Below are 24,472 nucleotides of genomic sequence, written 5' to 3' on the forward strand. Positions count from 1 at the left end.
ATGTAACTTACCATTAATAAAATAATTAAATTATCTGAAATAGATACTATTGTATGAGTTCCATATGATAAAGGCAAAGAGCTTTTTGTTGGCATACCTCACCTTGGTAAACAAAAGGCTCTTCTTATAACTGCTTCATCACAGGCACACTTTTATCCCTGAAAGAATCAGAAGATACTACACCTTTAAGTTCTCCTGAATGAGCAAAAGCTTAGAGCAAAATGAGCAAAATGAATGAGCCAAAGCTTAGATCATATAATGTCTTATACCACCACGAAGATTTTCACATTATGTTATAAAACAACTAGCAACTGAAGAGAGGCATTTCCTGTTTTAAAAGCTAACAAGAGAATAGTTTCTATTACCTTCACTCCCCAGGTGGTTAATAATATCTATCTATTAAAAATGTTTTTTAAAACAGTCCATTAAATTTATTGGCTCTGAATCAGCAAGGAATTAAATCACATGTCTAACTTTAAGCACATGAGTATTCCCATTGTGCTTAATGAAACTATTCACATTAAGTAGAATCCAAGAATCCCTTGTTCTATCAGAACAATACCAAGAAAGTTTTTAAACTCCTAAACATTCTTGAGAATTAAAGCAGTGGCTTATAAATATCATGTTGGTAGTAGTCTGTTACATAATTCAATCTTTCTTTAAAAATGAACTGACGCTGTTTGGCTACAGTGGATTATTGCTCTGTGTTGCCAAAGCATACTTTCAATCTTTTCATTGTTTTGGCTAGATTTTGTTTTATGTGCAGACTTCTTACTTGAAGAACAGTAATCTTCTCTCTCCTCCGATTTCTACTTTCTCTGAAAACTTTTTTTTCCTTCCAGCTGACTTTTGTTTATGCTTACTGTTACTATTAATCTTTCTTGAATTGTAGCAATTCTTTTGATTATCATGATTACATGTAATATACAAATGTACTGCATGGGATAAATGTAATAAAAAAGAAAATTACCCTCATGTAAGTTTTGAGTAGGGTCAGGTAAAAATACTAAAAAATTGAGTATGTTTACATTAGGACCACTCTTCTATGCATGATTGTATCTATGTCTGATTTTTACTGAAGATTAATGTTGCTTGTTGTATTTGCTTGCTATATCTGGACCTTAACACCTATGCCAGCTAAAGAGTTTCACAGTGAACAGGCGGAAAGGCTGGATGTGCCTTTGAATTTTTCCCTGTTTGGTGGGATACCCCTTCCCTGACACTCTGTCCCATGCCAGGTGAACAGATAGGTTTTTGGAAAGTCTCTTTTGTTGCTGCATTTCATAATGTTAAAGGGAAAGAGTGGGTATGTCAAAAGAAAAGTGGGAATTTTTTTATCTGTATCTTTTGTGTTCTGATTCACTGCCTTAGAAAAACAATACAATATAATCAAAAGTGAACCAATTTAGGTAAGAAGAAATGTGACTGATCAGGCACATATTTTGTAATGCATATATGTATAACAATATGTATTACAGTTAGGCTTCCAGAGGAAGGAGTTGACTCTGGCAAATGCTATGCAGGCCTCACGCCCTAAAAACAGCCACGAAGTTCCACCTGTTGTGCCCCTCTACTTACTCCAGGAAGGGGTTCAGTGGAGCTGGTCTCCACTGGGTAGTGTATTTCAGGAGACTGGGAAATTTGTCTTAAAAATCAACAACAAAAATTTCTTAGGAGAGGATTTTGAAGATTTTTTTCTTTCTAAAGAGAAGACCAGTTCTGTAAATGGTGTTGGTTTGCACTGAACGGTAGAAAAGGTAAATGCACTCTAGTATGTCCTTGGTGTTTTATACATTATGAGTTAGCTGACACTATACAAAGAAAAGTTATTCATTTCTTATAAAAATTATGGTAACTGAGTTGATTTGCTTAATTTAATAAGTTTGCAAATCATCAGCAAGATTAAAAAGTATAAAGAATTGTACACAGTAAACATAAATCTGTTACTTAAAAAGAAAACCCAGCCCTGTGCTTTATTGAAGTGACAAAGCATGTGCGGAATGAGGAAGATGGTGTCGGCAGTGCCAGAATATGTAAGAACACAAGTACACAGCAATGGCTTGCAGAAAACACACATCTGCAGCTTCCTCTTTGACCTTCCTCTCCTGTTTGGAAATGGCTTTTAAGATTTTAGTTTGGGTAGCTACTGGCTAGAACAGAAGGACATATCTACACTGTTTCTTCCTGCCCCCTTCTCTCCTTTTTTAAGTCAGTAATTTCCACAACTTTAAGAAATTCCAAGATATATGATGCTGGAGGTGGGGTGGCAGGGTGGGTTTTGATGTTTTTTTTTGAGATAATTCGGTTCAGCTACAGCCTGTTTCTGTAATTTCAGAAAATACAATTGTTTAAAAAAAAAGCAGTGCAGGTTGCAACAAATTAATTCTGTCCTATTACACAAGGACAAGGAGAAATATAAATGGATTTAGGGAAGATGATGATGCTCTGATATCTGCAGCACAAGCACAGGGATTAAAAAATTAGATTCTGGTGGATTTACTAAAAATATATCCTCCTGAAGTCTTAAAATTCCCTCCCCTCTCAAAAAGGAAGGGAATATCCCGTGTATAGAGGTCCAGTGTCATTCAACCCAAATTTCCATGCACTATTGAAAAACCCTGGCAGGACAAGAGGAACTTCCAGCCTGTGGGATTATATGAGATCTCTTCTTCCTCTGATCACAGACAAGAGAGGTGCTCACAACATACTTTTTTTCCCTGTGTTTGAAACAAGAAGGAAAAATATCCTTACACTAAATTTAAGGCAATTTTCTGGGTATATGGAATTCTTCTAATATAGTCATATGAATGTAGAAAGCAGCGACAAAAAAAATCCTAGTGCTAGTAACTCAGTGCTGTTCTTTCAGTGCTCTGAACTGTTGTCTCCACATTCACTATGGCGGAATTGCAGATGCTTATAGATAAGCCTATAGCCTTCACACCCTGAAATAAGGTTAAAATGAAGTTAGTAATTTAGACAATTTTCAATGAGGTTTTAGTAGTACTAAACCAAATAAAACATACTCTAATGCAATATCAGTAAACAACTGAAATCTACAATTAACTCAGAACGGACTATCTGTTAAGCAAATGAATACTGTAGTGTATAAAGCTAATTAGAACATAATATATGTAATTATAATAGGTTGTTTGTAGTACTTGACAATGACTTTTTACAGTAAAAAATAATGCAAGTGTAACACCATCAATAAAAATACACCGTGCTTGCTGTTAAAATTGTATGGGGTTTTTTTAACAAAGTTTTTTGTTATCTCCCCAAGAAATTTCCCCCAGCTCCAAAACCTTAACTGAATTAAATTTTTCCATGCTCAGTAAGTTCTAAATTGAAAATAAGATACAGTTGCTAAGAAGTTGATAATACTGCTCCTTTCTACTACTGTTTTCTTTCAAGATCTGGAAAAAAAGGTACCTGTTTCCTTCTTAGAAAATATGATGTCTGTTTGTCTTACAGTGGGTTCTCGCAAACTTGTAAGAGGACTACTTAAAGAGACCTTTCCCAGGGCTGATAACACACTGCTGGATGTCCAGGAGACTGTCTCTTTGAAAGAAAGAATGGCAATGTACAAAGCTGCTGTGTCCAACAGAGAGAGTATCAACTCCTTTGTTCATGTAAGACAACAGTGGTTCCTTAACTTCTTACCTCTGTGTTTGCTTTGCATAGTGACATATCCTACTTATTTATACAAGCTGACTGATGGACCACTATGGGGATCAAAATCTGAAACCTAAATTACTAAATCTACTTACTCTGTCTCTACTGAATAAGATTTTTCATGCTATATCCCTTTGGTCATTTGGACAATTCCCTTTAATTCATTGGAAGGACTGTTTTTTATTCCACTGTTGCATGAACTACATTTATTAGGACCACAGGCCTGAGACAGATTACCAACACAGTTATTCTTTCAGTTCATAATGACAAAACCCAGTGGTTTCCACATTATTAAAAATATTATCAAATAATAAAATCATATTCAGAAGCACATGAAGGTTTTTTTGCTGTTCAAAATAAAGAATTTTAAATTGCCACACTTTAAAATAGAAGCTCTATGAGACTTTCGAAAGTATTGTTTTATAACAAAATTATTAAGAAATGGGCATTATATGAAAAGTATTTGGAAAAAAATTAGTTTTGTTTTATTAATCTCTCTACATGTCTTAGGGATTAGGTGTTTTACAGCAAAGTTTAATATTAATACCAAGTAGCTCATAAAGTATTTGGCTAACAGAACTTGTAATCTATTAAAATAGAGCAAGACCACTTCATCACACATTTAATTATCAGTCAGGAGAATCTGAGTATCCAGTCTTCAGATCTCAGCCAGGAAAATCAGGAAAATCTGCCTCAGTTCTGCAGAAATACTAAGGGGTAAAAAGTGTATTTTACCGTATCTTAAAATCCTACCTAGAAGTTGTAGCTAAACACCCTTGTACCAGGAAATGGAGACATTGTGCTGGTTTGCTACAATGTTAGAATGACAGTGGTCTTTGTTTACACTAAACTTTCAGCACATGGGAAGAACACCTTTTCCTAACTGTAAACTAGGCCAGAGTAATCAGAAAGCACATCTGGCAAAAAGACTACAAATCAGTTCTCACCAGACAGCATCTTTGTCCATATGCAAGAAGAGCTGTAGAGGAATTCCCAGTGTTACATCCACTTTGGTCTTGGGACAAGTGGTCTGCAGCAGCTGAAGGGACCTTCTGGGTGCTTGCATAGCCCAGAAGCCACATAGTGAAAATAGCCACCAGCCACACTCGATGTGATGAGTGTGGAACACTTTGGTGTTTTCCAACCACCAAATTCCCACTGGCTGACTTCCTTATTTCCTCATTGCTTGTGTGTATTTGGAGCAGATTCCTGCAGTTCACCTGGCTGAGAAGGTTCCAATTCCCTACTTGTGCAATTGGAAACATTGCTGAAGTTAGTACTCTCTCTCAAAAAGAAAATTGCTTGAAGCCTGACCCTACCTAAATGTGTTGAGCACATAGGAACTACTTCATTTACACTCTGGAACTCCTTGCAATTTCTTGCTGAAATGAATGGTTGCTTGAAAAAGGAACTGTGTATCTGGTTCTGTTAAGGGGAATTAATAAGTTTCCTTAGAGGACCCGTAACTGCACTTACCCCCTCTAAATATCTCCAAATGGCTGGCAAGGTGTGCCTGAAATGCTCATTCACAAAAATAATTACTTTTCACATTCACACATCATGATCATACAGAATTGTGCCACCTTCATCACAAGGAAAAAAAAAATTTGTTTTTTATGATCTGCTTACTTACTCATCAGGTGTCAGCACTAAACCTAAGTTTACTTAGTAACCTTCATTACAAGGCTATTTCTAATTAGTGGTGGTTTATTTTCTGCATACTGATTAATAAGCTCAAATGCTGAAACCTTCATTCTAGTATCATCTAAGAGGTAACACATATGGGACAGAACTAGAACAGGGAGCCTGACGGTAAGGGCCCTTTTGTGATCTTTAGCACTGTTAGTGAAGAAAGAACATCTCACAAAGGCCTGCCTGATGCTCTCTGCATGTTTTTCAACAATGCTATTGAAACAATACAGAGAGGGCCAGGTGGCAACTCTGCAACAGAACTCAAAACAGACAAGTAGAAGAGGGAAGAGCAGAGAAGGATTGTTCTGGAAAATGATTGCTACTGACAATCAAGTAGATGGAACCTACCCCTTTTGGTGCTAAAGATTCAGGCCAAACACGCATATTTTTCAAATATACATTGGCCTTAGTTCTCCACATCACAATGTATGGCTCTTGTGCAGTGGTCTGTGAACTTGCCAAAAATAGCATTTATGATTCTCTGAGTCATTCCTGCAAAGACAGAGTATTACATGGCTGATCCCCAAAACTACAGAGGACATCACTGAGTCCTCAGACACTAGTTTAGGCAGAGATGAATAGGCAGCTACATCAGCAGAATCTATTTCACACGGGAACATTTAGCAGCTACTGTTAAATAAATTCTAGATTGCAAAATTCCAAAATAACTTCATAATTTGCAGGTCCTAATTTTTGGTTGACAAGTTAAAGTTCTAATATGGGCCAACGAGATTCAACAGTTAATGTTAACAGTATGTATATGTTTTATATTTTGATGACAACATCTGAAAAGCAACCGTATTATTACTGTGTCTATTGTGAATGCTAACGTTAATTCATGTGTACTGTTAAGTAGGGTTTACAGATTACGTCAGTGGAGGTTGCCTATAAGAGGCTACAGACATAACCAAATATTTCCAAATTTTCCATGTGAAATTTATAAGCATTATAGCATAGTGTTATTAATGACTTTTAAAAGAATCAACTCACAGAAGTACGTTCTTAGTGCAAATGGAAAACAACTGGCCTTATTTTATCACTCTAGACTTCAGAGAAAACCAAGTTCTGTACTGTGCCTGGTGGCCTGGCAGCAGTGAGGAAACAATTTGAGAAAGTGAAGATGACCTCTTCACGAAAGACCTTTGCTCAGTACCAGCATCGGCACAAATCTGTACAGGTAACAATAGCATTTTTAGTACTAACAAAAGATGTATGCCCTGATAGCTTGAGGAAAAAGTATGACTGTTTGCTTTACTGAAGAGTTTTCATTATGACTAAGACAACTTTTCCCTAATGTTCATACTCACAGAATTTTCTCTTTGAGATATACTCCAGGAATCATATATGTTTTTATGCAGATGAACACTCAATATGGGCAATACTAGACTTCCAGCAAATAGATGAGTAAAGCGTATTACTACCATATCAGTATTTTATGCTGAACCTTGTCTGTAAGACTGTAATTCATTATCAAGTATCATGGTGATATTTTGCATTTACTGCACTTGATGTGACGTTAAACCAACTCTTTCAAAAGAGATTTCCTGCTTCCATTGACTTGAATCTAATAAACTCCCCTAAACAGATCAAAAATTGCACAGAAGAACTCAGATGCTACATAAAAGTAGAACAAAGCAGCAGCTAAGTGTTATTTTTAGATAAAAAGTCTTTACATTTTATTACTTTATTAGCATATACCATGAAAAATTGTTGTAGGAGATAATGATTTTGGACTATGTGAAATCCTCTATAATAAAACACATTGCACAATCTGTCCTGTGCACTCTGAAAAACAGTAATGGCACAGTAAATTGCTTTACTGTTTTGCACTTCTTGGAGAGATTTTTAAGCAATATTGCTCTCCAACTTTGTCGAATAGGACACATCAACATTCTGCCATAGGTTCATTTTCATGTTAAATAAATAACATGGTATCTATCAGTCATCTCTCATTTCTTACACATTAATACCAATAACCACAATTTGCACAAACAACAAGAAAAACTGCAGTATGTAGGGGAGAAGACACAGTTTGCTGCAGATGTGTTAAAGCATTCTTAACTAAGCAGAAAAATCCCGTATTTGGAAATAATCATACTGGAGCATAATCCCTGGTAATAGGAAGTGTTATGCACATACTTTTCTGATTATGTGATCCAACCTAACTGCCATTTACCCAGATGAAGAAATGCAGAACTGTGTACAGAAATTATGTGACTTTTTCTCTTACTCAGAACCAAGTAATTTCATTTCTATGATACGAAGGTGCATTTTCCCTGGCCTAACAGTGACGTCTAGTTCTCCACTAAGCCACTACAATGGTTCCATGTCTTCAACAAGGATGTGACCTCTAAGCATACTTATCCATGTATTTGTCCTCTGCGGCTAGTTGCGGAGGCTCTCTCAAATCGTCAGCAGAAATAGTCACATTTACAGGAAATAAAATCACTCAGACTATATGGAACAATCTTTAAATTTAGGTTAAATAACTTACTGCAAGACCATAAAATCCCATTTCTGTGTAACATAACTGCACTCTCATGGAAAATGGGATTATACACTTAGGTAGCTGAAAGATTATTCAAGGTCACTGGATCAATCCTGGGGCAAAACAGAGAAATCATTTAGTTTCAAGACAGATCTCCAGATCTGGATAAATTCAAACTATTCATCCAAGCTAAAATATGGAAGCAATTAATTTTTTAATCAGTAATCTGAATAGCTGAACATTTTACTACATATTAAATTATTGCATAAGGAGTGCATGGCTTTTCATTCAAAATATTGACATCAAATATGCAAATAATAACTATTTATCTTTCTGTTTTTATCAGGCAGCAGCCATTACTCATAGAGCTCTTTAATGTAAGGGAGATTGGTTCCTTGTGAAAGGTGCCCCCTTACCAGTAGATGCACTAAACTCTTGTCCAGAATGGTGAGCAGCAATGAAAATTGATTATAGAATTGCTATGTGCTCACAAACTCAACCAGTTTGTTTAGAGACCTGGTCTTTAATTGACCACAGGCATCATGAGCACCTTTCATCATCAGCCACCAAGCTGAGAAGAGGTCATGAGCTGCAGAGTTACTGTTCTGCAGATGTTGGCCTTGAGTGGTTTGCCACACCAGCTCAGCTAGCTAGATGCTTAAAGTCTCACTATCCAGTGTCAGAAACAAGTCATTTCTGGCAAGTGAGCTGAACCTCCTACATAGGAAAGATGAGTGGAATATATTGAAAGTATCTGATACTCACTCAACCCTGTAGTATCATGTGTCAGGAATGACACAGGTATAGCTGCACCTCCTTCACTGAGGGTCATTCCAGTCAAATTTTCTAAGATTGCTAGTGTAGCAATTGCCAGTTTTCTACTGATTGCACACAATAAGACTGAATAACAGTACAATGTTAGTGAATGGTGAAAACTTTAGCTTTTTATGAAAATCTTCCAGATGCTGCCCAAAACACCCTAAGTATATACATACAACTAAGCCAGGCTGACAAATCATAGAGATGAAGTGCAGGTAAGTGGAGTTCTTGTAAGAAATTTCTTCAAGACTCTCACAGTACTCATGAGCAGATGATACCATGATAAGAAATAGGTAAAAAAACGTAGCTTTAAGGAATTAAGATCCACACAAAGTAAACCATCAGTCAGTCATTCTACTGTTACTAATTTTGTAACTAAAACTCATTATGTACTTCCACTGTTGCCTAAAGGGAACTCCAAGTTTGTACATACTGATGATCATTTAGAACAGTAAGTTCTAAATCTGCCAATACATAAACGATATTGTATTAGCCAACTTCATACAGAGCTTATATAATGACCATAACGTACAGTTCAGCTAAAAGCAACGTGCTTCAAATGTGAGCAAGTAAAAGGCTTTCTTGTGCTTGGACAAGCTTTTGGGCCATTTGATCCCCTTCAACAATAAATACATACACAGGTAGAATTGTATACTTGTATTATGTACACATATAAAATAGCATACATATTCTGAGCCTCAAAGCAATTTTATTTTTGAAAGGGAAAGTATGTTTTGTCTGTTGTCAGAACAGAAGGAAACTTCAAAAATGTCAACACAAAAAAAGCAAACCTTGGTCTAAAATACACAGAACAATTACAGAAAATTCAAATCTTGGCACATTTTGCAATAAGAATTCTATCTAAATTATTTCAGCACAGAGGCACTAAAACTGATGTATGGGCCACTAACATATAAAACACATGTAGCAATTACAGTTCTCTTCAGTAACAGAATCTGAATGCCCACATAAAAATACACTCCTCTAACAAAACGTATACAGACTTATTCTCGGATTTACAGCTTTATTTTTTAAAATGTTTTAGGTTAGAATGACTTTTTATTCAGACCACAACAGGACACTATAGCCCTCTGTAGTATGTACCATACAGATATGCATGGGAAATCCAGCAGCCCCTATAAAAGGTGACTTGAAACAAACGGATGAAAATGGAGGGTGATGGAAGTCTGAATTAAAAATAAAATGACTGTAAGGAACTGTTCATGAGCTAGAAGTATGCTAACAATCATCCAGCTGACAGTGTTTTCTGAAGCTCGCTCATGATATGGCACTGAATAAACAAAAAGTAATTGAAAGGTGATCCTTGGAACATGGGAAAAGCAGCTGTGATAGTTGTCTTTCCACTCCTGCCACCAAAAATGACTTTGGGGTTTTTGTCTGTCCTCCTCCCCTGCACAGCTGCAAGGGAGATGTTTCCTCCTGACACCATGATATGAGATCTGGTTGATTAAACAACCTTGCTTGATTTATTAACACACAGTATGGCAGGAATTGTGTATTCCACAGAAACGAATAAAGGGATCAAGCTCCCACAAGCATAACTCTTAAACAGTATTAAATCTAGATCATGATCTTCAGCCACAGTCCTGCACTGGAGGCAGGACCTATCCTGCTTAATAAGATAAGAGCAACTTTATCCCATGCAGAACATCAAATAATTCAACAGAATATTCTCCAAAATCTATAGGGTCTACAAAACATGCCACAGACTCTAACAGGGTAGACTAAATTAATCCTATCTACAGGATATTCTATTCTATATCCAACAGCTGGTTGTTACAGAGGAGGGATGAAACCATGGGTCTTCCTGCTCTCCACTTGTTTGGAATAATAAACAAGCAGCATTTTACCCTCTGTCACTGGAATTTAAATTAGCTATCTTGACAGACACACAAAATATGAGAACCTCCAAGTCCCTCTTCCTCCCTGCGTGCCCAGAGCAAGGCCATGTAATTATATTGTCAAAATCTGTCCCATAATGTTTAGGCTGCATTTTAGACAGCCATAGCTGTCGCATTAAACAATTATAATCTTTTGCAATATGGCAACTAACTTCATAAGCTGTACCAAAGTTACTGCAATAAAGCAGTAGTGACATTCAGATTAGATTTGCTTCCTGACTACATTAAGCCTAATTATACTCCATTTTAATACCCCATACCGTTCAAAGGACACATAATGACTATCATGAACATATTTTGTGTCTCATGAATGAGTTTCTGCAGTAATGAGAGCTTGACTTACATATCTAAAACATGCACATTTGAACAGAAAAGCATATCTTAAATGAAAAAAGCATATACATGCATAAATATATTGAAAAGCATATCCATATAAAATGAAAAGGCATATTATACATACACCTACACATAGCCATTAAACAGAGAATAGATGGAAAAATTTACACTTCGTTTGCTTTGAACTGCCTCTTTTCAACTTGGTACAGGGTTAGCTCTGTGTCTTCTCATGTTGTGTGTCTCCCTCACAACTGTTACATATACAGAACTCGTGAGTATAAACTATGCTCTGATTTGCTCTCCTCAAGCCTAACCTCATCAGTTCAAACTTTGAGGAGATAGGATTAATTCTGATACCGGTAACGCATTAAATCACTTACTGGGCCAGTAATCAGAAAATTTATTCTGTTTTACATTTTGTTCATATGATTTAAATTCATGTTATAGTTGAAACAGATGATTTGGCAGCACAGAGGCGAAAGGGAATTCCTGAAGCCAATGAAGGTGATGCATGTTGTTTCTCTGCCATAGAACCTAAGAGCCCTTGCTTCCTATGTACGGTAGAAATTATGGGCCAGGCAGTAGATGCTCCCCTGTATTGATTCAGCAGGAATGCTAGTGGCGATGCAAGCAGTGTAAGCATTCCTTAGTTTAAAGGTGGAATAAATCCCATAAAGATATGCTTTGTCATGGGATGACTAAGGGAGAAAGCTAATTTCTTACCCCACAATTAGCTGGATTTCAGGAAGGTGCCAGGATTTGAGACACAGTAAGTTTACAGCTCTCTGTTGCACCAGAGCTATAGCAGCAATCTCAGAAACACAGTGCTGCCTCCATTCACATTCACATTACATTGAGTGCTTGGGAAGCTCTTACTGGAGGGACCAGAAGTTCCTTTCATCTGAAAGCTTATTATCAGTAGAAACTAATAGGCAAGCTCCCTTCTTGCAAAGGAAGAAGAAAATTTAATTTGACATGAGTGAAGTTATTTGTTAGATGTCTCTGTGTGCATGCTAGTGTGCATGAGAGAGGAAGCGCAGAACTCCTGTCTTAATAATATCAATCATTTGGATTTTTTTCTTCTAATCACTAAATCTCAAAGTACACCATGGACACAGGGAATGTGATGTAACACCAGTTCTGTGACAGGCTTTAAATAAGAAAACAAATCACTGCCAGAATCTGGAGTCAAACTAAACATAGATAACCTCAGAAATTAGTTTACACAGACATCTCGGACAGTGGTTTAAACTCTAAATGATATGCTCAGTTTATTACACTGCAGTTGTCAGACCCGAAGGTACAATGCTAGCCTGTATATTTTTGAGAATCTTCTGGTTAGCCTATGGGTCATATTTTTCACAACTGCAATTCAGTATGATTTTTGCATCAGAAGAGCTGTATAAAGCACATGCAGGAAGTCAGCATCTCTTATATACACATATTATTATACTTCCTTTTAAAAAGTTGCATTAGCCTCATGCCCACTGATTGGTAACAAGTTGATGGCACAGCATATAAAGCCAGAACCAGTCTTCCTAGTTAACTCTGTCCATGCTTCCAGTCTAATTATACATTGTACATATTCATGCAGCTTTCCGTATCTGCTGGTCAAAGTCTGGCTGTGGTCTGTTACAAACAACTTGACATCTTCTGTGTTATAAAAAAGCCTGTTTCAATTTCTATGGCAACAAATATCAGTCATAATAACAATGGTACTCTTCTGTAAAATGACTATTCCAGTTACAGCACTTACATTAGAATTTATATGTGGAAGCCCTTCATAGGCAAAAAAAGAAAAAAAGATAAATCCAATTTATTATTAGCTGTTAATGCCTGATTATTTTTAATTGTCTTTAGGAAATGTCAAGTAGCCGGCGGCACACGGTATCAAGCAGCACCAGGGAAGCTAAGTGCAATGAAATGACCTCCAAAGAAAGTGAGATGGAAGCCTCTCAAACACAAGAGGTAACTAGATCAATTAATAATCATGTCATTGGACAATTATACTGATGCTGATACATATCTGCTTCGTTTCTTCCTCTTCTACCACTTGGTACAGCAAGATCTGATGTTCTGCTGATAGCTTCCCTCATTAGGCAGTGCATAATAATTTTTTAAAGGTGTTTTATTAAGTGGTTTTAATTTATTGTTGTTTTAACATGGTAATTAATTAGGTTTCCATTATATTTTTCTTTGATGTAGCATTTTAAATGTTTTCAGAAGTATGGAAAATTCTTACATATCGCACTAAATGCTGTAGTAAAGTGAAGGTTTTGTGCACAGGTTTCCCATCGTGAGCAAGTTACTCATGAGATAAAAGTGTCTTCCACATTCACTCAGCACACTGATGAAACAGGTAAGAAGTGGCATGAGAATAAAGGCTCACAAATGAGCAATGGCAAATGTCTTTACTTACACAAATATACCACTCAGCATACAAACATGAAAATGCACATTGCCACGAACTCTCAGAAAAGCACGTTCATTGACTTCAATGGGATTTAAGAAACAAGTTTAGAATTTGGTACAGAGAGATGGCTTTTGCACAAGGAGGTGGTTTTACATATGCGCTCAGTTGCTTGAAAGAACTGGAGACTTGAAGAATTGTCTGAAAACACAGGCAAACAGTTGCCCATGTATATACAAAATCACGGATCATAAAGGTTCACTTTACAGCTGAACTGAACACCCCCACAGAATACAACCACAGTGTTAAGACATTGCTGCTGGTGGTGGTGGTATTAGAATTCACACATTATATCCTCATACAGACCCCAGCCAACCCTTAGCCCTGCCACACCACTCAGGTATGGCAAAACAGTAGTTGATAACATATCCCTCAACAACTATTCAGTCATTCTCTCTATGAATTTCTGATCAAGATCAAGTATCTGTTTAGACTTCTGCAAGGCTAAATACAATTTTTATAATGTGACAATGTTTTATAATTCACTGAGAAAGTCAATTTCATGATATGCAGAGTGGAGGAAAAATTATCTTTTTTATTCTTCTTCCCATTGCAGCAATCAATGCAGCTCAGAATGAAGAGCTCCCAAAGACTGTAACACAGATTTTAAAAGAGCAGATTGAAAGGACAGCTCAAGAGAAGGCTGTTCACTCTGACAGAGTGACTGCAACACCTGCAAAAGAAGTAAAGGTTTGTGCTTTTAGTAAGAGGGATCTTTATGCAAATTAGAAGTGGTGAAGTTGACACTGGTCCATCATGCAGTCTGAATTTTTATTTTGACTAATTGTGATTCAAAATGTAACCTATGAAAGTCGAGGGAATATATGGATTTTAGGAATCAAGTGCATGCAACATAATATGAAGTATGTTAGAAGGCTCAACAAGTACTTAGACTATGTGACAAACTATAAAAACTGCATTCCTGTCCTCTGAAGCTGAATAGTCTCCTCTTTCCTTGGTTTGAATCTGTAAGTATGTATAATTTCTGTCAACACACATTCTCAGAAGCACAGTAATTGACACTTTCAGAAGAAATTAAAATGAGCATAAGCCACAGCGTAACTTTACATTATGCTTATAATGCAAAGTTTTCATTTGTTTCAGCAAAAACTCCAAGACTGCTCAAACATCATTTTGCATTTTGTGTGAATTCCACATTTCTTTTCACATACATTCTATGGTGCAAACAGCTCTTAGTTCAAAAGATTGGTTTTATGCATTCTGAGCAAGAGCTGATGGATTTTGTCTTTCCAGATCTTATTATAATCCTATTGCTTGGATCCTTGCAAAACTAGCTTTTGTGAAGAACAGAAAAATTGTTTTATATGGTACTATAAAAAAAAAAAAAAAAAAAACCAACAAAAAACCCACAATTACTTTTATTCCCTAAAGATGAAAAATACATACCAGGGAATTATATTGCCTTCAACAGTTAGTTCATCTTCTGCTGCTACTCTTCAGCAAGCAGACTACAGGAAACTTCTACACCAAAGAAAAAACAGGACAGAATGGCTACTTCTGCAATGATTTTCTCCAGATCCCATGAATATGGAAGCACAGAAAAGTTTTCCCCTACTTATGCAAAAGCTCCATTGGAAATGACAGCAATTTCCTAGCCCACTAAATCGTCCAGCTCTCCAGCAAAACCCAGAGTCTCCACAGATCTGTACTCAAAGCAAAGCAATTTATGTGAACTAAGATGTATATACAAACATCTCCACCCACAATTAAGATATTGCTTAGAGAAACAATACCTGAATGAAACTTCTAATATTTTATCTGGTGAATGTGAAACATGGAATATGATGTCAGATGTGCAGCAGGCTAGATATGGCTTTACCTTCATCATTTCAATGCTCACAGGACCAGTAAAACAATGCTTAGAGTGGCGTGAAAACCAGAGAAGAGAGGTCCTCTCTATAGTATAGGTCTTTGAGAACCAGCCTTTCATTCCAATTAAAGACGACCCTCCAGACCCAGACAAAGCTAGAAGCATTGCAGACCAGGAAACCATTTCAGGTGGAAATGTTAAATGCACAGCCTGTATGTTTCAGAACCAGCCTCCTGATGCACTGTGTGCACACAGTCCAGGCTCTGCAGGAACTGTGGTCAAGGCTCCTGCATTAGTTAGATGAGATGTTCATGTTGTCACATGGATGTTTGAAATGCAGACACTGGGCTCTATGAATAAAAATTATCACAATGAGGAATGAAGATCAGATGAAACTCACATCCAAGAAGTTTCTAGTGGTGCTGTAAAGACTCTGAGGCAATGATGGAAGCACAGAACCTGGATAAACTTGTGCAGATCAGCCCAGTGGATGTCCTTAATTTGTTGCAGCTGAACTCTGCACTGAAAGAGCTTAAAGGAAATGTGAAGAGAAGCATAAAATATTTTGAACCTCAACCCCTGTCTGCTACCAGAGACAACTTTGGTCAAGGACTGGAGAATGAAGCTGTCCACAGAGAAGACACTGAAAAGAGGCATTTCAGAGTAGTACACTGAACATTTGAAACCTGGTGGAAAATTGTACATGGACTCTCAGTGGAGGAAAGCATGAGCAGTGCTGTGCGCAAGACAAAACAGTTGAAACACAGCCTTGGCACACAGAGGATTCAGAAGAATTAAGTTCAGCTGAAACACAATCACAGAAATCAAAGCAAGATCAAGGTCCCACACAAGATGCAGCAGGCCCTGTAACACCACAGCAAAGCATACTTTCCAGTTCCAAATTTGATGGCAATAATATACAAGTAGTATAAAAACACAGATAGGAATTCAAATAGATGTCTATGAAGACCAGAAGGCTGAGAAGCTGAAGACACATGAACTGTTGTGAAAGCCTCTAGCTACTATCTCTTCCACCATTATGAGGATTAATGCGACAAGAGCTATTCTGAAGAAAAATATAGAGCAAAATAAAAATTAAAAAGATACTAAAAATAGACATTAAAATTAAAATAGCATTACTGTTGTGTTTGAGAAATATTAACATGATAGAAAATATGCACAGAATTCACCTGACATCTCATGCTTAAAATCAATGCAATATCCTCTTAACTGAGGTAAAATGTTGCTGGTATAAAATAAATGTAGAGAAAAAAAAATGGTCACGTTCTGTGCACATCTGGTTTTAGTTTACTAAAGCACAAGATGTGACTTAAGACAAAGTGAACTATGTTTTGGTGGGTTTCCTGTTTGAGTAAAATTACTGAAACAGTTTACAAATTAATATGCAATTTAAAAAAATTTTCTGGTACTTCCGGCTAGGTGATTTTACCAGCTGATACAGCCCTAGTGTGAATTGAGGCAGCAAACCTATTTACCTGATGTCAGAGTCCAGGTTTCACATTACTAAGGAGTGTCCCTCAAAAAGCTGAGCCTGTTACTTATTTCAGATTGAAGTAAACTTTTAAAATATATGAAGTATGTGAACATATATATGAATATTTAGATATGAATATGAAGTAAACATTGAAAATAAAACATGACTTCTTCCTCATGGTGCATATGTTACTTAAAAAGTATATTAAAATAGTGTTTAGATTGCAAAGTTATGCATCTGAAACTTAGAAAATATCCCATATGCTATTGCATGATGAACATCAACGTTCTTTTGTGCATCTATTTTGGGCACTGAATATGGATGGGATCCTATAGAAAAATGAGATGTTACCATAGCTTTAGGCCACAAAAAACCAGAATGCTGATGCTTGAACACTGAAAATGGCAGAACAAAGCTAAATGCTTCTGTACCTCCCTAACTCCTAAACAGAAAACTCTGCTTTGAGTTCACCAACCTGTGCACTGAGAAGGATGCTACCTCCGTTCATGCTAGGAGCAGAATTAAACATGAGTAGCCTGTGATCCTGTAACATGAGTCACAGTCTGGTGGTGGTCCAGCAAAATAATTAATGGTTGGCCTTGGCTGGCAACTAAGTCCACACCCAGTTGCTTGTTCACTTGCTCACTTCCCCACAGGGGGATGGGTGAAAGAATCAGAAGAGCAAAAAGCAAGACAACCTGTGGGCAGAGGTAGAAACAGTTTAATAGGTGAAGCAAAGCTGGGGGGGCAGCAAAGCAAAGTAAGGAACTGATTCACTGCTTCCCATCGGCAGGCAGATGTTTAGCCACTTCCTGGAAAGCAAGGCTTTAACATGCACAACAGTTACTTAGAAAGACAAATGCCATAGCTCTGAAAGTCCCCTCTTCCTCCTCCTTTCTCTCAACTTCTGTTGCTGAACACAATGTCCTATGGTATGGAATATCCCTCTGGTCAGTTGAGGTCAGATGTCTTGGTTGTGTCCTCTCTCAACCTTGTGCATCACCAACCTGCTTGCTTGGGGTGAGGAGGGGGGTCAGAGTGGGAGGAAGAAAAGGCCTTGACACTGCAAGCACTGTTAGAAATAGCTAGACCACTGGTATGTTATCAACACTTTTGCCACAAATCCAAAACATAGCACCATGAGCTGCTATGAAGAAAACTAACAGAAACCTAGACAAACTCAGTATACTTAAGCATGTTAAAAGTGTGTAGAAATACCCGGTACCAGTAGAATACTGAATTCTCTATATTGTCAAGCCTCTGGATTTCATTTGGGATCTCTTCTATCTGATAAATACTGATCTCAACCACTAGACCAGTCTTTTCCCCACTGATTTTGTAGGACTGTTCACATGTGGTGGATTGACCTGCCAGACTCCCACTCTCACTCATTCCCCCTCCTCAACAAGACAGGGAGAGAAAATAGGATGAAAAAGCTCATGCGACAAAATAAAAACAGGGAGATCACTTACCGATTACTTTCACAGGCAAAATAGACTTGACTTGGGGAAAACTAGTTTAATTTATTGCCAATTAAAATAGATTTAGATGGTGAGAAACACAGACAAACACTAAAAGACCTCCCCTCCTGCCCCCTTTTTGCCACACTCTACTCCTTCACTCCTGACTCTTCTACCTCCTCTCCCCAGCCCCAGCAGCACAGAAGGGCTAAGGAAAGTGGGGCTGGGGTCAGTCCACACCGGTTCCTCTCTGACGCTCCTTCCCCCTCGTACTTCTCCCCTGCTCCAGCGTGGGCTCTCCACGGGCTGCAGGGAAATGCCTGCTCCCCTGCTCTCCTCAACAGGCTGCGGGGGAATCTGCTGCAGCGCCTCCTCCTCCTTCTCTGACCTTGGTGTTTGCAGAGTTGTTTCTCACACTTTTTTCCCTCAGTCTTGCTGCATGTGCAGCATTTTGCCCCTTCCTGCATACGCTTTCCCGGAGGCACCAGTGTGGCTGAGGGGCTGCTCGAGCTGGCTGGCACTGGCTGTGTCCAGCACAGGGCTTCTTCCCCTGCAGTCCCCCCACAGAAGCTGCCCCTGCAGTCCCCCGACTACCAAAACCTTGCCACTGACACCCAATACATGATTCATTTTCATGAAGATGAATGTTGGCTCGTCTATTCAGTCCTGGAAGTTGCTTTGGGATAAACTTCCCTTAAAGTCCCTCTTTGTTTTTCCTTTCTCTTGACTCTTGCTTTCTGAGGCACAACACTATCAACTGTCCAGCTAAATGGAGTATAACCACCCAGCGAGACAGTTTTCCAGGAGACATGTCACCATGTTTTCCCCTCCCAATTATTTTATCTCTTTCTGTATCACAAAGCTTGTGCCTTTCCTCTCCTTCCTCTTTACATTCAGAATACTTGTGTACCAAAGAATACTAAGCTAAGTCCTTATGTTTGGGTCACACCACCAGCTGAGCAGTCCATGCCTAGTGAGGAGGGAGGCACTCCACACCTGCCCAGCCTCACTTTGTCAGGCCGTTTGGAAACTAAGTTGAGGCTACATTTGAGGCTTTCTATTTCATGACCAACAGTTCTTTGTTTTTGTTGGTTTTTTTTCACTGATGGTTTATACTTTTTGCAAGTTCTACATGATTTTGAAGATATTCAATTTTCAGCATTTTTCACAGCTCTCATTGTAGGCACTAGAGATATATGACAACTAATGCTGTAGTTATAAAATCTAATCACTTTCTGTCTTGATCTGTGATTCCTAAAAAACCAATACCAGCAGGCAAACCAGAAACAGACAGAATGCTGAAAGGGGCCAAATCTTCTGCTGATGTCAAGGGGCATTACTATTGTCAATGGAGATATATTTATACAAGCATTTATTTGGTCAACCCTATTTGTGTTTGTCTGCTAGTATGGTTTTCATAGCCATAGTTCAATTCCGAAATCAAGACAGAAGAGCAGCACGCATTATTCCAAGCCCAACAGATTGTCCATTGTCTCTTTCTGCCCCTTACTGGTATGAACTAAACCTTCTATTCATACTTTACAGAGAACTAGTTCCCTTTATAACTAATTATACTTCATAAAATAAAGGACTTGATATAGTTAGCTAATGTAAGTCTTAAAAATTAACTGAAATATCAGGTCTGAAAATGAAAATTTTAAAAATCACAAATAATTGTGTCCATAGCATATCTGGACCATATCAAGCGTACATTCTGCAGGTCACCACAGAAGTGGAAATCCCTGATGTGCTTTTGGTATTATTGATGAAGCAAAACTTCATCAGAATTTCAAACATCTACCGCTATTTATTGATCTTTAAATCACACTGCAGATTGAAAGATTATACATATGTTACACTCAATTCCGCTTATACTAGAAACCTTTTATTATCCTATCTCATTTCACAAAATAAATAGTTATTACAGGTAAATGGAAAATATTGTACCTGGTGTAGCGAAATGAACAGTCCTTTCAAATTTATAGATTTCTGAAAAGGGAAAGGTGAATAGTTTTTCACTTTCAAAGTATTACTGTTAGTTGAACAAAAATGAAGCCCTAAAATTGACAGCTGACATACCAGTTAATGGAAAAGAAAACTACAGTTTTAACAAAACATATGGACTGATACAGTTAAAAATAAATCATAATATGTGGCTTAAATTAACTTGTAACTTTTTAATATGTGGTTCTAGAAACTGCAGATTCAGGAACATGAAACGTGCAGACTCTGTCAACAGAGAGTTTACCCAATGGAATGCCTAGTTGCCGACAAGCAGAATTTTCATAAATCATGTTTCCGATGTCATCACTGTGGCAGTCAATTAAGGTAAGAAGTAATTGCATGTTCACTCACAGAATTCTGCATTTGAATATAAATACAGACGGTGAAATTATTCAGCCTGTAGGATGTTGGGTTGACAGGGAGGTACCCTGGGTTCCCCTTTTCCTCTCTGATACTGATATCTGTGCTGTGATGTGGAACAAGTCCTTTAAATTCTCTTAAGAACTGCTTCACCCCAGTACTTTCCAAATTCTTCTGCATGTTACTTCCTACTGACTGTTCCAGACCTTCAGGTGAGCTCATGAACCAGAAGCAGCAGACACAGAAACTTAGGTGGAATTAAAGACATCTGAACACAAACCAAATTTCCTCTCACTTTTCTTCATCCATAAAATTAGTGATCATGTTCTCTGCATTAGGAAACCACTCTTGTAACCTTTATATGAAATGCAGTATTTATTGCTCTATCAGACTGCAAAGGCCAACAGTTCTGATTTTAACACCTTTGAGGTTAGTTACACACATTTCATTTACTTCATTTAAGAGCAGAATCCAAATATAATTAAACACAAATTTCTATAATTCTCACAAAGGCTAAAGAAAATTGGCACAGTATTTTCTCCACCTATTTTGTAGAAAAAATAGAGGATTCAGTCTTTAATACTATGAAGAAAAAGGTCCCAACAACCCCAAAGTGCTGTGGAACATTCCTATTTGAAGCTTATGCTGTGCAACAACTGAATAAGCCCTTCCTTAAATCACATATCATGGCTCTTCTCCTTCCTTTTGACTTTGAAATTGTATTGGAATTTGCAATTAAAGGTTTTAGATACTATTTGTATGTGTGTGTGTGTGGTCAAAATTTGCCAATATATTGAATTTGCTCTCTTTTTGCTCTTCCTTTCTTTATATATACTGCCATGTAAGAGTACCTGAAATACCAAGTGTAAAATTCACAGTAGATTTATGATATGTAAAAGTATAAAACAAATTTTCTTCCATTTGGCAGATTGGGAAATTATGCATCTCTCCATGGAAAAATATATTGTAAACCCCATTTTAAGCAGCTTTTCAAATCAAAAGGAAATTACGATGAAGGTTTTGGACACAAGCAGCATAAAGAATTATGGAATTCTAAAGATCAACATAGCTCAGCTGGCAATATTCATGCTGAAGAAACAAATCCCATTAATAGTATACCTGTTGATCCTAAACCAATTACAGAAATTGATCAAGACTTGTACTCAGGTACTGAAGGTACTCATCCTGATATTTTGGATAATAATTTGAAAAAATCCACAGAAAGAGGTAAATTAAAGATGACATGGCCTCCTTCAACACATGATGCAACACTTAAGAAAACATTTTCTATTGAAGAAGTGGCTAACATAAATAAGCCAAAGTGGCCCCCAGAAGGTATTGCTCAAGAAGGTTCTAGTTCACATACAAATAAACCTCTGTGCAATAAAAACGATCCTCAGGAAAAACATGGTATGAGAGAACAAAATAAAAACAACACTGCAAATGCACAACAAAATCAACACTCATCCTTTAGCTCTCTGTCTGAAAAAGAAGATGCAAATATCTGTAAAGCAAAGAAAAATGAAACAGGTAATAAGGGAAAAGATGAGGAATCTGGGAATGTGCAAGATAAGCTGAATAAAACAGGAGGATCGCATAATAGGGAGGAAAGTGGAAAGGATATTAATGAAGGTGATAATGTGATTGTGCATAGTGTTGGGAAGAAGCGAGAGAAAAAAATTAATGAAAATGATGATTCAGAAGTTGTACAGGTTACCAACATTGATGATGTAACAGTACAAAAGAATCACAAAAAATTCAGCTTGAATAATAATAACAATAACAATTATGCCACTTTTTCACATCTAAACATTTGTAGTCAGGAAACAACTCTCTCAGCTATGTCTAACCCAATGACAGCATTAAGCCATGCAATTTGCACTGTATCACAGCATGCCTTTGCAAAGTTGGAAAATCGGTCTGGAAATGAAGAAGTATTTGAGATGTATGGATCTCATGAGAGCTATTCTAGCGATACTGTAACTGTTTCACAGGATGAACAGAACTCAGAAGATGAAAGTGCTGTTACCTCCAATAGTCTTGCTCAATTTAATAAAGATGCCACTTGTCAGAAGTCCTGTACTAATAGCACATTAGTTTTAAAGGAGGCAACTAATGCAACATTCCCTGTTGATACTGAGTTGGTATGCATTGAAGAAGAAACAAAATATGACAAAAACTTGAATACTATTTTATCTGACACTCTGAAAACACCTTTTCTTAGAAAAGACAACCTGGTTTTAGTCTGTGGTCTAATAGACTCAGTAGACATAACTAAAAATTCCTGCAGCCCATATTCAAAAGAACACGGGAATTATGATACAGAACTGAATTATATTAATGCATGTCAAGAAAGTGAAATAATCAAAGTGTCAAAGAATGACATAAACACAAACCTAGATTTACTGAGCTCAAGATATACAGCTGCTCCTTCATTCCAAGGCAAGAAAGTAAAGTACAAACAGCTCACTGTAGAAGAACAAATTAAAAGAAATAAATTCTATAATGAAAATGAATAAAACAGCTAAGTGATCAACTACATCTGTCACTCATTATAAAGTATGTCATAAATGGATATTTCTTCAGGCCAGTTATTTTAGTCCTTCTCAACAAATTTAATATCTACAGATTACATATGAAAATTTGTATTATATACTGTCAATTACTTGGACTTTATTTACTTAGTTTTTATTTAAGGCAATAAAGATGCATAAAATAGATTTTTTTCAGTCTGTAATTAAAACAATTTGTCTCTCTATGTTCCTGAACATTGCGTATAATATTTCACTATATGACTGTCCTGCAGAAATATAATAATTCAATTTTACTGTTTATCATTTGTAACAAATTAAGATGTGAAGCACCTGGTGTGCACAAAACAAGAAAATATATTTCCATAGTTTTTTTCTTATGTATTGTTATTATTGTAACTGAGCTATTGCTCCGTGACGTATTATGTACATTTGTTGTGTTAGGTCATACTAGAAGATTTGGGGTTTGGTTGGGTTTTTTTGGGGTTGTTGGTTGTTTGGTTTTTTTTCTTAATATTATGCAGTACTTGGTTTTAAATGGACCCATTACTGAATACTAACCACAACTGGTTGGTCAATAGTACTGTTTTACTGTATTCATAGAGCTGCTACTAAGGCATTATACTGTATGACAGAAAAAGAAGTGTGTCAATTTTAACATATGAGAAAAAGAAACATCCTAGGCAGAGCTGGAACAAGATTTGGGAACACCGTGAAATTAAAACGAGTGGTTGTTTCAGTAACTAATTTAAAGTCATTTTAACTGAAGCAGCTCTCCAGTTTCATATTTCAACCTGTACAAACTTATTCAGACTTAGCACTTTTTCCCTTAACATTTATGGACTAACATTTGCTCTCTTAACACTATTCCAGCTTGCATGAAACAGCAACATATTATTTAACTGTTGGCAATGCATAATAAAAAAGCAGTTTACAAAAAAGTATTTTGTGAAATTTTTTTAATATGAATTTATACGTATGATTGTTATTAAACAGTTTGTGAAATTCTTCATGTGAAAATTAAACTAAAGTGTTTGTCAGTGTCAAAGGGAAGGATAATCAAAGTTTTCAAAATAATTTCTGAAATATCTGACAGAGACAGGTGTTTGGAGTAATTTACAGGAAAGACATGTTGATGTTAAAACGTTCAAGAAATTATTGTGCAGAGTTCTAAAAACATTTGCTGCACTACAACCCATTGCCCAAATCAATGGAATTGTGGGTAAGTGGGATATCCCCATATGACTCTTCTATACCTACACAGAAACAACTATAACATATTCACACACGAGAAAAGTTATACATACTATTTCTTCCACAAGTGAAGCCTCCTCTTTATGCATCATGTTTCACTCCTCCAAAGTATTCTCATGAAATGCAGAAATATAGAAA

At 36.9% G+C, this 24,472-nt stretch overlaps 1 protein-coding gene across 1 annotated transcript in view; it reads left to right on the plus strand.

Annotated features, from left to right (window-relative positions):
* XIRP2 (xin actin binding repeat containing 2) overlaps positions 1 to 23,068 on the plus strand; it is a 45,217-nt gene extending 22,149 nt beyond the window's left edge. The window contains exons 3-9 of the mRNA XM_074910970.1: positions 3,472 to 3,629; positions 6,410 to 6,541; positions 12,790 to 12,897; positions 13,216 to 13,288; positions 13,956 to 14,089; positions 20,380 to 20,513; positions 21,478 to 23,068. Of these exons, the coding sequence (XP_074767071.1) occupies positions 3,472 to 3,629; positions 6,410 to 6,541; positions 12,790 to 12,897; positions 13,216 to 13,288; positions 13,956 to 14,089; positions 20,380 to 20,513; positions 21,478 to 23,068 (2,330 nt within the window). The remainder of the gene's footprint in view (positions 1 to 3,471; positions 3,630 to 6,409; positions 6,542 to 12,789; positions 12,898 to 13,215; positions 13,289 to 13,955; positions 14,090 to 20,379; positions 20,514 to 21,477) is intronic.
* The last annotated feature ends 1,404 nt before the right edge of the window (positions 23,069 to 24,472 follow it).

Source organism: Athene noctua, chromosome 7 (genome assembly GCF_965140245.1).
Source record: "Athene noctua chromosome 7, bAthNoc1.hap1.1, whole genome shotgun sequence".
In the NCBI taxonomy this organism is placed as follows: Eukaryota; Metazoa; Chordata; class Aves; order Strigiformes; family Strigidae; genus Athene; species Athene noctua.